Below are 13,976 nucleotides of genomic sequence, written 5' to 3' on the forward strand. Positions count from 1 at the left end.
TGGGATATAGAGCGGACGAATCAATCGCCAAAACATCCTAGCTCCTAGACTGTTGAGCCAAATTCACCAAACCATGTTATTTTTCTGACACTGATGTTAAAGGTTTGGTACTGGTGAGCAAGCGATCCCTTTGTTGTCAACAACCAGTAGCGTCCACTATTACACCTCCAGCATCACCCAGCTAGAACAGATACATCACAATACTAGTCTTTATTGGCCTTTAACTGAGCAAACAAATTATTTCGCTGAGTCTGGGAAAAATATTCCGTCGTGTCTGGAGACATGAAGTCGACGGCTTTTGGGAGCCGCAGATACCTTAGTACACGTCCCTTACTTGCACGAACATCCACAACTCGTTTAGGTTTCCTGAAAGGCACGAAAGTCAAAAGAGACACGCGAAATCACTTTGATTCAATCTTCTTCGGAGGGTGAGAGATGGCTGCGTGTTCTTCAACGGGCTGTTGGTGATAACTTGGGCTGGACAGAGAAAGTCATCTGAATGATAACAGGAACTCACTCGATCTGGATATCGTCGCAGTCGATCTAAAAAACCATGGGAATAACATGGAAAAAATTACGGATGACGAACCGATTCATCGCTAGAAATTTCTTCGTTCATTGATGGTCTGAAAAAGCTGAAAAGCGGGCACAAATTGGTAGGTAATTAAGAGTGCCGTCGGTGTGACGACGGGTGTTCAGTAAATTACCCCATTAAGAAATAAAAACTTTTGGTGAAGTTGGATGAAGGGGTAGGAATGTTCAGAGAAATCCAAACAGAGGGAATGTAGGCATATTGTCGAGGAATTTCCCTAACACATTGGATGTGCAATGATGTATTTTTGCAGCTGCTTGAAGGAGCCAAGAATCTAGGCACAGAGTGGCAAATTACACAATGCCGTTGCGCAATGGGTAATAGTACCTCCGATGACAGTGTGACCTATTTGACACACTTCCCAACACAACTGAGACAGATGAGCGACCTCATGTGATTCGTTCCGACCAAATCAACCAGTCCAAAACTTACAGTAACAGAAAGTACCTGTAAATTCTTACTTCCTCATGGATTTGCGTTTAGTTCGGGCGGTTAAAAAAACAGACAAGAGGTTTGGTGACATTGTATTTAAGGTAACACAAGACGCACCAGTTGATAGGTGCATTTTCCGTCGGAAAGACTATATCCTGTAATCAGAGTAAGCAACGAAGTTGACTACCAATGACGTAAGATCACGATGAGAATATCCAACTACACGTGTGGATGCAACCGGAGATCGCCGAAAAAGTACTGAATATGAAAACGTATCAACCAATTAATTTTCCAATTTATCAGGTACAAACCGTGTACTACTAGCACACTGGTCTAGATGTTACAGTTTCGATTACCGGAAAACGGGACAGTGTGGGACATATAGCCAAGCCTTGAAGGTAATAGCACATCTGGTCATTTCGGGAACTGGGTAGCTATGCATTGAGGGCGATAGGTTTGATACACCAGCGCTATGGACTGCGCAATCGGGCCATTGCTATCAATGTCATTAACTATTAGTGAGTTGAGTCCAGGGGTCCCCATCCAGGGAGGCGGCATTTGCCGACCCGACTAAGCTTATTGATTAGTGTTTCCGTACTTTGCTGTCCACCTCTCGGTCGCTTTCACTCAGCAGAGGGCCCGTCAAAAAGAGTTCGCGTACAATGTCCTCAAAAGGTATATAAATTTGGAAGGGACAGCTTTGATCGCCAGACACTGCCGAAGTTTCTGACGACCGACCTGCGCAAAATAACCCGAGAGTATTTTAGATGCGACGGATATCGGGCTGGTACCATGGTGATTTTCACATGACGTTATTGCACACTTTTCGAAAACCGAGATGACAGTCAAGGAGCGCTATTCGACTGGTAATGTTTTCGTACCGAATCTCCTGCAGTGTGGTCGTCGGACTGTTCACCAGGACCTCGTCACCTTCTAGGAACAGTCCGGGGTGCAGACCATCCGAGCCGGGATTGATATCTTACGCCGGATTTCGGTTGCATTCGGGCCCGCTTAGTTATTCAAGCTGAACTGTATCTTGAAGTGCTTAGCCCATAGCTCAAGATGATTGAGGGAGTGTTATGAATATTCTTTGTGTTCACATTATCGTTTTGTATTAACCATGCTTTCGCCTTCACTTTCAGCGTATGTACGTCTATCCCCAGACAAGCAAAGCGCTGTTCATTCTACGCTGTTCACCCTTGTTCTCGAGCTCAATCAGGATCGATATTCTATTCGTAACAATTTACTTGTCTAAGAATATAATGGAACCATTGCAACGACCCAAGTGTTTCGACACAGATCCTAATTCTCCAGACACAACGACGCGTTGGAATCTTTGGTTCCGAACCTTCCAAAGGTTTATGGGCACTGCCGAAACGCCTAATCTAAGTAACCTCAAAACTTTGGTCCGTTTACATCGCTGACTGTCCAGATTACGAATCCGCTATCAATACACTTGAAAAGTTGTGTGCTCGTCCTGAGAATATACTTTATGCTCGCCATCTTCTATAAACTTGCAAACAAGACACCAGTCAAGATGTTGATCAGTTTGTTCAGAGCCTTAAATCCTTGGCTAAAATTGTGATTTCAAGGCGGCGTCCGCTATTGACCGTCAAAACGAAAGTGTACACGATGCTCTGATCAACGGACTTCAGTTTACTACCATCAGAGAAAGACCTTTAGCTCAAAATGAACTCACTCTCGATGAAGTACATGAATTGGCTAGGTCATTAGAACTGGCCCACAAACAAGCTCAGCCATGCTCACATAACCAACCAAAATGATTTTCTGCGGCTGCAGCACCTTTACAGACATCTACAGCTACCCTTTCACACTCAATCTCCCCTGATTCTACACCCTATCTCTCGCCAATCAATTCTCAGACATGTTACTTTTGCGGTCGTTCCAGACATCCACGGTCAAAATGCCCCGCAAGAGAAGCAGTTTGTAAATAATGTGGCAAAACAGGCCATTTTCAGCGTGTTTGTCGATCCAAATCTGCAAAAAATCACTCAAATTGCGCGACAAATTCTGCCTTATCTTCCCTGTTGACTGCTGCGGCCTCGAACTGCTTGCCCGCAAGGTGACCAGCACAAAGGTGAACGGGATATCGCTTCAGGCCCTCATAGACACAGGAAGTTCGAGCAGTTATATATCTCCTTTAGTGGTTGGTAAACATGACTGGAAGGTATATGCTAACAATTCTGTGATTACCATGGCATCTACCTCTCTGACGTGTTCAACTAGAGGCTACTGCTACGCACCCATCGATTACAGGGGTACCGTTTACAAAAAAAATCAAACTATTGGTACTACCCAATCTATGTGCTGACCTGCCGCTAGGCCATGACTTCCTTGGTCTACATAAAAAAAGTTGAAATCACATTCGGTGGGAAACGAGGTTCATTCACCCTCTGCGGTCTACCTGCTGCTACGGTCGAGTCACCTCCTCTTTTTGCTAAGGTCTCACCCGACTGCAAGCCTGTCGCTACGAAATAACGACATCATAATCCTGACGATGAACAATTTGTCCGCTCTGAAGTTAATCGACTATTGGATGAAGGTATAATTGAACCTTCGAATTCTTCCTGGAGGGCTTAAGTACTTGTCACGAAAAATTCAAACCACAAAAGACGCATGGTATTGGACTACAGTCAAACCATTAATCGGTCCACATACCTAGACGCGTGTCCGTTACCGCGACTGGATAAAATGATCGAAGAAATTTCCCGCCATACTGTCTTTAGCACCTTAGACCTATTGAGCGCCTACCATCAAGTTCCAATCAGTGAGCAAGACAAACCGTATACGGCTTTTGAAGCATGCGGAGAGCTGTTTCAGTTCCGTCGTATTCCTTTCGGCGTAACCAACGGAGTAGCATGCTTTCAACGTATTATTGACCATATAATCAAGTCTGAGAACCTAAGAGGCACCTACGCTTACATCGACAACGTAACTATTTGTGGGACTACCCAAAGTGAGCAAATCTTTCTTTGAAGTAATAAGAAAATATGGAATTACCCTTAACTGCAAGAAAAGCGTCATAGCAGCCAAACAAATACACCTTCTGGGCCATGAAGTCTCTAAAGGAATTATCAAACCAGATCCTGAACGAATGAAACCTATTCGTGAACGCCCTCATCCAAATGATGTTAAATCCCAACGAGTTGTCGGTACGTTTGCTTATTATTCGCAATGGATACCATGCTTCTCTGACAAAATCAGTGTGCTTGTCAGAAATAAGACTTTCCCCTTACCGGAGCGTGTGCAACAGTCCTTCGAAAATTTAAAGGAGTTAGAGAACGCCATAGTTGTGACAGTCGACTGCAACGCACCATTGGTTGTCGAGACTGACGCCTCAGACATAGCCATTGCTGCATCTCTGACTCAGAACGGCCAAACGGTGGCCTTCTTTTCTAGAACACTGACACCAAGCGAAAAGAACCACTGCTATTGAGAAGAAGGCATACGCTTCCGTAAATGGAAGTGTTATCTTTTCGGGAAGCACTTCAAGCTTATCACTGACCAGCGGTCAGTTTCCTTTATGTATGGTTTGTCGCAGAAAAGTATGATAAAAATGATAAAATCCAGCGATGGAAAATGGAATTTTCCGCCTTTAGCTACTATGTCAGCTACAGACCTGGAAAAGACAGTCTGATTGCTGATACCTTATCTCGTAACCTATGCGCCAATGTGATCGGCAATGGTAAATTAAGAGAAATTCACAATTCCTTGTGCCATCCCAGAATTACTCGCGTGTACCACTTTGTTCTTTCCAAAAACTTGCCGCTTTCCCTCCAAGATGTCAAAGACATCACCACAAAGTGTACGGTTTGTGTCGCCATCAAACCGCAGTTTTACAAACCGCCCCCCCGTTACGCTCATCAAAGCGACTTAACCATTTGAATTAATTAGCATCGATTTTAAAGGACCTCTACCTTCTGTTACTGGAAACCGATATCCTTACCATCGTTGACGAGTTTTCTCGTTTTCCGTTTGCCTTTCCCTGCGCAGATACATGTGCGTCTACAGTTATTAAATGTCTATATGGGTTATTCTCTTCGTTTGGCATGCCTGTGTATGTACATTCGGATCGTGGCTCTTAATTCATATCTGACGAACTGTCCACATTCCTACATGACAGGGGAGTTTGCACCGGCCGAACAACTTCTTATAATCCCCAGGGGAACGGGCAAGTCGAACACCTCAACGGGACATTCTAGAACGCAATCCAGCTTAGACTCAAGAGGAAAGGCCTTCAAATCTGTCAGTGGGAGTTGTCTCTATCGAATGTCCTCCACTCTACACGGTCCCTTCTCTGCGTCACCACGAATGCCACTCCACACGAACGGATGTTTCGGTTCGAACTTCGGTCATCCTGTGGTTTATCTATACCAACTTGGTTAACTATTCCAGGACCTGTTTTACTGAAAAGATTTGACCGTGCCTCAAAGTATGAACCTGTCGGTGAGGAAGTCCAACTTATAAATTGCAATCCACATCACGCCCATGTTCGTTAACCCGGTTCAAAAGAAGGCACTGTATCCGTCCGCCATGTCACTCCTTGTGGTGAGCGCACACGTGCACGATTTCACGCGTACCTCATCCAGTGAAGACAATGGTGTTCATACACCCCTGTCTGGCTTGCACACGCCTCCGCTCAATAACATTGAAGATAATACCCAACATACTTCAGTCTCACCCCCGTACCCGGGCGATGCACCTGAATCTCCATCATCATCATCATCAGCATCATCAACAGCATGACATCAGTGTTCAACACTGATGCTTCACTGCATCTCCAGATACATATGACCCTAGTATCTCTGATCTAGCCAGACTCTAGCAGCATACGCGGTCCTACATTGTGAGAAATCGAGAAGCCCAACCACACTCATCATTACTCATTAGATTTGTATAATCATTCTTCCAGTACTTGTGTTCAAGTTATCCCTCTCTACACACAATCCAACGGTCGGGTGAATGTCATGAATATTCTTTGTGTTCACATTATCGTTTTGTATTAACCATGCTTTCGCCTTCACCTTCGGCTTACGTACGTCTATTCTTAGACAAGGAAAACGCTATTCATTCTACGCTATTCACTCTTGTTCTCAAGCTCAATCAGGATCGATATTCTATTCGTAACAGGGAGTGAACTGCTGTTTCGTCTTTTTCGCATATTGTTTTAGTGACCGGTTGGTTGGACCAGTTGGAACAGAGCGCGGCTGTTGCCTGCGCCGAAATCCTTCTCCACCTTCTGTGCTTTCAAAGTCCACCAGCGTTCTCTGTCATTCTTCAAACTCCTGATTACCGGGTGATTTGAGGGACCTGCGTGCGCTATTATAACCGCTAGTCACTGGTATGGCCCTTCTGCTGAACTCGACGATATCCAGTCTTCATTTAGTCGAGCCAGATGTCCTGTACAAGCAGTTCTGAAAGCTGAGATTATTGCCTCTTTAACTCGCCTCCAGCCAACCTTTAATCTCCGTCACCTGCATGACTGTGAACCCCCAGTAGCCTTCTAGCTAAATCAGCTCGATACTCTTCAGCTATTGAAAATTATCGAAGTTGATTGACGGAGCTGTTCTCTTTTGGCACCCGATCTCTCCCTCTCGACTTCCCCTGTATATGCTTGGACAACCTGGTAAAATCCCAGCCCTCGTGCCTGGACAATTATTGATATTGTTATTCATGCGTGATACTGACGGAAGCGATGTACCGTCCGCGCCTGCACGACGCCGTGATCAGAGTTAATTTGCGTACCCCAGGAGGAACGACAGTCCTCGACTGAGACTCTCCATCGGGGACTGATAGCCACATGGTCCAATTGATCCCACGACTGTCTTGTGGTAGGTCGCCTCCAAGTAACTCGATGTGAGCACTTGTATCAGAATTCGTACTGGCCGGAACAGACTATGATCTGCACACAAAGTCGGCAACTTGCGGTCTGGACCGGGCAGCTGGTGTATCAAGCCCATAGGGACCCAGTGTCAGGATGATATATAAACTGGTGCCGAGCTACAAATGGTCACTCCTCGCTTGCTCCGCTTGCGGTCCGTGTGCCCACAACATCAGCACGGCTTCAACAACCTAAGCCGAGTACCTCATCAACTGGATTGTTGTCAAGTAAGGTGGTTTAATGTTGCATAATGCCTTGTAGGTTCACAGGATGTATCCTCGGGCGAACGCGACGTAACCAGACAGATGATGGTGTACTTCACCGGCCGTGAGTGTCGTTCCTTTGCGGAATTCGAGTCCAAAGCTTCAAGGCTAGGATTCACAAGCTTAGGGATGTGACTCATCCGGATAAGGAAATTTCGTTCGCCTGGTCTAAGCGAGTGGTGCACTGTAGAGAAACGAGCGAGTTCGAAGTCTATGCCACCAGCATTAGATTAGGAAGCATGCTTGTGACCCTTGGTAATGAAACCAGTAACCGGGTCGAATCTGAAAACACGTACATTAAGTGGAAGCTTACTGAGTTTTCCTCGTTGCTCACCTGTGTCTAGGCTATTATTAACAGGAATGAGCAATTGGAAGCTAAGTGCAGGAGACTAGTAAGCATTCAACTTGCGCGTGCCCGAAAATAGCAGGCGATGGTCATTCGAACGAATAGCGGTTTCATAACATGTGAACGGCGCTGAGTGCAAACAGCCTATACACCAGCGTCAGCTGCTAAATATGGGCTGTTCTGACTAATAAATTTATGTTACTGCCAGTAATCCCGAATATCATCTTCTTTTGGAGATAAAGATACCTTTAGGAACAAAATGTAAGGTTGCACTTTTTACAACCGAGATATCTTGAAATACAGGGAATCGCGTACCCTTTGCGTTCATTACATTTGCAATTTTGTTAACGATGTAAATTTTCAACAGATACAACCGCATTATAATTGTTCGCTTCGTTTGAGAGGGTCAGTCATAAACCGCAAATCAGCTATGTTGCCATTTTAAACGTTCCCGCCATTCAGATTCCAATCAATAAGAATGGGGATGAAGCCACAAGTCGCGTGGTCGCCCCCATTATTCGTACGCTTAGCATAAACTCCAAATTTGCCGTCTAACTGTGCTTCTTCCGGACTTAGTTCAGTTTAGCTGCAGCACCCTTCCGGTACCTAGCTGCCACGCCACCCGAAGGAATCAGGAGGGCTGAGACATTGCCATGTCGCCCCAACCGGACTTACTCTTACGACACGTACATTACTACATCCGGCCTTCTTGGCGACCAAAACAGTCGTGAAGAGATTTTGATAAAACTCGTCCTTCTAAATCTCAGAACTACGGTCTGATGAAGCATATGCTGATACGACAAACAAATACCGCCTGCCGCATCAAACTGCGTTAATCTTAAGTGTGAAGTGGTTATGGTGCGTATTTACTGATTGGAAGATCCGTGGTTCGAACCCGACCACTGCCTCTCAATTTAACCGGTATAGGCTTGGGCAACCTGGCAGTATCCTAGCCCTAATGCTTCCTTCGGGTAGCATGGCAGCTGAGCACCGAAAAGGGTGTTACAGCTGACCGATTTTTTTAATTCTTGAGTCAGACAACTGCGCAACAAAAGCGCAAAGGCGAGTTTACTGAAATCCAGTCCAGTAAGACGCTGTCAGCCTTGGGGCTAAGTGCGACTCCCACACCACAGATACCACAAGCCATTGCGTCAGGATCACTGTATGCCCGAAGAGTGAAATGTGGAAGTTCTGGGCTCGTCAAAAGCGGTTTGAGGAGCACGACCGAAGTGGGATCTTGTATGCGTGTTTCAGAGATACAACACACATTGATAGAGAGAGAAAGCAAGGTTTCAGCAAGGGATGCCAGTTGTCCAAGTTGACATGGAGTACGGACATTCAAGGTTGCAACCTGGATCAGATCTTGTGAGGTTAGTGGGTGATTATTTTGGTTTATTTTTCTGGGCGATGTTTGAGACACGGAACAGTGGCTAGGGGACTGGTAGATGAGCCGATTGCATTTTACAGTGAGTTGGTAGGGAACGAGAGTGAAGGCCGGTGAGCAACGAGCTGCAAGAGCTAATGATACTCTCTGGTTGCCCAGGCTGAAGAAGGGGGGTTAGTTGAGGTACACCACCTTTAGCCTTCGACTTAAACGTTTGACCCACAAGGCAGTGGGAGGATGTAGGTTTTAGTTTCGGGGCCCTGGCCCTAGCCTCTGATCCAAGATTCTGAACCGGCTAAGTGCGACTCCCACACCACAGATACCACAAGCCATTGCGTCAGGATCACTGTATGCCCGAAGAGTGAAATGTGGAAGTTCTGGGCTCGTCAAAAGCGGTTTGAGGAGCACGACCGAAGTGGGATCTTGTATGCGTGTTTCAGAGATACAACACACATTGATAGAGAGAGAAAGCAAGGTTTCAGCAAGGGATGCCAGTTGTCCAAGTTGACATGGAGTACGGACATTCAAGGTTGCAACCTGGATCAGATCTTGTGAGGTTAGTGGGTGATTATTTTGGTTTATTTTTCTGGGCGATGTTTGAGACACGGAACAGTGGCTAGGGGACTGGTAGATGAGCCGATTGCATTTTACAGTGAGTTGGTAGGGAACGAGAGTGAAGGCCGGTGAGCAACGAGCTGCAAGAGCTAATGATACTCTCTGGTTGCCCAGGCTGAAGAAGGGGGGTTAGTTGAGGTACACCACCTTTAGCCTTCGACTTAAACGTTTGACCCACAAGGCAGTGGGAGGATGTAGGTTTTAGTTTCGGGGCCCTGGCCCTAGCCTCTGATCCAAGATTCTGAACCTTCAGCCAGCGGTTGGTAGGGTTTTCTTGAGAACCCTTCCCGGAGCTAATGACTCAATAGTCTGACCTTCTTGGCTGCATGGGCCCGATCTGTCCCAATGGAGCAAAGAGTAGGGCATTACTCTGTCACTCCTGATACGGCTGCGCACAGCAGGTGCCTTTTGGGCAGCATCGGGGTATTTGGTTTTAGAAGTATTTCGACCGTATTGAATAATGCGCCGGTGGTCACAGTCAACCGTTGGACGCTCGGAGTGTGCAGTTTTGGGGTCCGACGTTTTCCGTCCTTTCTAGAGGGAAGGCAGTATCTCTGTTTCCATAAATATGGACAGGCAGCTCGCCTGGGTGAAACGCCTCACTGCCTTCACACCCCTACTGCAGAGGACAGTACGATGTGCCCCTCAGGGACTCACTTTTCTTCGCAGATTGATCCCCATTAGTCTTCCTGACATGGTTGTATCTCCAGGAACTGAGTTCCAGCCACTGTAGCCCGCAGGAACACCGCAGCACCGAATCCAGACCACCATGACAAGGTGACAGCCTTGAGTAGGGACGAAGACTTAACCACCAACTTTAAGTGAGGCCGAACTCAATCTAAGCTTAGGGACGAGTTATCCATTCTATGATGTTTGTATAAACACAGATGCAGCAATCTCCCATCAGAGTGTCTCAAACAACCATTCTCTTGACATGCTACAGCGAGCGAACCGTAAGCAAGGAGTAGAACATGTGGTGAGTCATAACAATTGGCGAACACATAACATCGGTTTCAGTGGAGCAACTGCAGGCGATTTCACAGCAACAAAAGAAGCGCTTTGGAGGAGTTTAACTGAGGCTTACTGAGTCACCGGTGCACAGTATATCAGTGAACGTGACAGAAGCTGGGCCTCAATCTTCTTTTGCAGCTGCTGTTGCTAGCCCCACTACTGAACCTGGACGAACTTACGAAAACTGGTTCGACAAGTACCACATTTCAAACCACCTTTGACGCACGAAAGTTCAACTGTTGCTGAGGAAACGTAGGATAACTGCACATGATCACATATTTTGCACACCCCTAATTCCCTTGTGACCCCGATTTCACTGACAGCATCAATATCCCGGTCAAAATCTTCAGTGGCGAGAGTCAGTAGCAGTATTCAACGAGCGCATACTGCTATAACCCAGTGAGCTACACTGGAGGGTTTCAATCTGACACACGCAGTTCCTCAAACCAGGTTGACTAGCGGACAGAAGTCTGACGAACCTGGTCCTCCAGGATAGGCACTGGCAAATTTTTGCTTAAAAACCCAGTATTACTGTATTAGGGGTAGTATTATCAGAAAGCAGTCGCGCGACTCCTCGTGATGCCAACTAAGAAGCCCGGACGTCAGTCGGGATAAGCAAGCAGTTCGACAACTCCAGACAGGGCCAAGCTCTCTGCTTGGTTTCAACGTGCTGATTGATTTCGACGTACATGATTCATCTAGCGCACTTCCGTACGCAAGGAAACACTTCTTAGAGCCGTCTTTAGCTAGCCCGTCATGTGCCGGCCAACCGAAAGAGCCAACTACGCCAGTATCCACACCTCACGTTACTAAGGACGGAAAGATGAAGCCAGGGCTGTGTTCGATGGGTCGTCGAAGGGTTTATACAAAAGTAATTGCGGCCTATCCCTGGACGCCGAGTGATATTGGAAACAAGTGCTCTCTGTTACAAAATGGGGATAATCGACCAAGTCACGCGGTGTTGTTGGAGTTTAATCCAGTCAATTACACGTACGTTAGAAAGTCGGTCGCGATATTCATTTATTGGGTAATTCGTCCCCAATTTTGAATCTCACGCCCAGGACGCTTTGCCAGCCCAATGTCAACACACCCAATGGTATTTCAGTTTACTATAAGGCAAGTAATAATATTATTATCTGCGGGTTGTCCAATACGTGTGCCGCGCCGGTTTAAGTCTAGCTCCCAAAGTCCGAAGTCCGATTTGGCCAAATCAGCTGAGACCGATTAAAAATCAATACATGCTTGCTCGATGACTTCATAAAGTATTGGCTGATCGCTGGAGCCGCAGACTGCGGCTGTCTCCACACCAGTTTGTATTCCTACATGATGTTGTACTCAGCTTAGTTCCCGGCTTGAAAATCCCAAGCTAGCATGCCCGTCAAAAACTACGGTGCAAAACGTATATCAAGCCAAAAATCAGGCCAAGACGGCCAAGAAGGCAATGCTCTCAAATTGATGACGCCTTCCGGATACGCCATGGGGAGCAGGCGTTCGGCAAATGCTGGGTCGTGATTGGCTATTGGGTTCAGACTTTCGCCTTGATACCGGATTGGCAAGCGGCCCGAACTGTTGCCTGACCTAGTGTGGGATGGTTTTCCGCTGCTGCCTATTTGCACACCCAAATTATGTTCGCCGAAACCATAGGGTCTTCGAAGTTGTGACTTTAACGGGGAGTTAGTCAAAACCATTTGCACCTTCCGGTGACACGTTACATGCGGCATTTTTTTAAGTGAGAGAAATTTCAAGGTCATCGACCATCATCGATTGGAATTTCCTGACCGGTTATAACATATTTTGGCGTTCTTCCGTATTCCTTAAGAATAAGAAACGTCTAAAGAATATCTAATTCAACTTTCACCCTTGAAGACCGGTCGTTGACGTTTGTTTGCTTTACACTCCCCAGATTTAATGAATGCGGATGATCATCGTCGAACCTGGTCACAACACATTTTACCGTGAATCTCAGATTCTGTTAAGTAGTAGTGCTTAACTACGGCGCCAGTAAGTCTACAGTTTCGCTTTGCACCGTGGTTCTGATATTCCAGTATCGCTGATTCTTCTATTCCGTCATTCACGAGAGCCCATTTGCCACACAATTTTAGCTACAAAACCTTCACCAGGGAAGTAAAACGTTCTGCGCCAAAATGTTTCGTTTTTTGAACGTGTGCTCCAACCAAAAGCCATCAAATACATATTCATGTTTTTGCAGCTCACAGAATTCTATCGTCCTCAGGAGGAATCATACCATATCATAGCCGAAGAGTCTGGCTGAATGATTCCACAGCGTAACCGAGACCCCGGGATGCCTGAATGCAGCCCACAGGTTCGGACTGGTACTCTTAATTCAATTACACGATTACTCCAGTCCATCAGGAACACGTCATAGCCTAGAAAATTCCATTCCATTGTGCGAATACTGAGTGGCTCATCCCCACTTATGCCTTTCGTCACACTGGCCGAAAGCCCAGCTGTCAAAGGCCACGAAGCCATCGCAGTGGTTTTCAGTTTTAGTTTATGATTGACTGGCAGGATTACGGCAACAATTCAAGCTCCTAAGGGTCTTTGTTCTGCACCTTCATTTTCCGTCAGTTGCAGTGCCAGGCCGGATACCTCCAATTTCGCTTTCTGCGCTTTGTATTTGCGCGACACCTTTAGATTTTAATTCATTTTGCTTCGGTTTGGTACGCTTCACAAAAGATAGAAGAACCCTAATAACTGCTTTTATCGACCGTTGGCGTCCACTTTAGTCTGACACTGCCGGTTTAGGCGTGATCGCGTGAATGCTCCCATAGCCCGGGACGTTCGAAATCGGTTCCGTTTTTCCCTCGTGCAAATTTGTGAAATTTTTTTCGTTTATCAATCTATTCGCAGAGTACACGCGAGTAATTGTGGAATTTTATTACTCTAACAAAACATTTGAGAGATAACCCTTTATATTTTGCGCACACTTCCTACTTTACATCTAGCCCTAAACATGACATCAATTTATACCGACTGCCTTCAGCAACCATTGACAGACCACAACGGATGTGGCGAAATGGCTGCCCGTCGAACGTCAAACGCGGTATGCAATGCCACACCTACAAAGCCTGGTGGATTTCAAATGCACGGGTTTACAGGACGACCAGATAAGCCGACTTGCCAACTCTCCTGACCCGTTTGTCTGGGGCAGCTGCCTCTACGTCAAGGGTGCAATGCATACCGCAGCGAAGAGGAGAGTCCCTCAAAACGGTAACCAATCCCCAGTGCAGATTCATAAACACCACTGTCAGTGTTCCGCTCTGATCGGGATACTCGACGCGAAATTGGCGCGTCTTTCAAATGCACTGGAGGTCTCAGACACTAAAAATGCAGCGACTTGGATGAAAGTTGACAAGGGACTTTCTTCGCTGAACGAGTACCTTGCGATATCCATACCGAGCCCTCTGGCT

The 13,976-nt window shown here is 46.4% G+C and overlaps 2 protein-coding genes across 2 annotated transcripts in view; one reads left to right on the plus strand and one right to left on the minus strand.

Moving 5' to 3' along the window:
* T265_08829 (hypothetical protein) overlaps positions 1–1,458 on the plus strand; it is a gene marked incomplete at both ends in the record, with an annotated part of 5,434 nt that extends 3,976 nt beyond the window's left edge. The window contains one exon of the mRNA XM_009174741.1: positions 1,328–1,458. Within this exon, the coding sequence (XP_009173005.1) occupies positions 1,328–1,458 (131 nt within the window). The remainder of the gene's footprint in view (positions 1–1,327) is intronic.
* Positions 1–3,905, minus strand: part of T265_08828 (hypothetical protein) — a gene marked incomplete at both ends in the record, with an annotated part of 9,543 nt that extends 5,638 nt beyond the window's left edge. Inside the window, one exon of the mRNA XM_009174740.1 lies at positions 3,828–3,905. Coding sequence (XP_009173004.1) covers positions 3,828–3,905 — 78 coding nt within the window. The remainder of the gene's footprint in view (positions 1–3,827) is intronic.
* Between the last annotated feature and the right edge of the window lie 10,071 nt (positions 3,906–13,976).

This window comes from Opisthorchis viverrini, assembly GCF_000715545.1.
Source record: "Opisthorchis viverrini unplaced genomic scaffold opera_v5_236, whole genome shotgun sequence".
NCBI lineage: Eukaryota > Metazoa > Platyhelminthes > Trematoda > Opisthorchiida > Opisthorchiidae > Opisthorchis > Opisthorchis viverrini.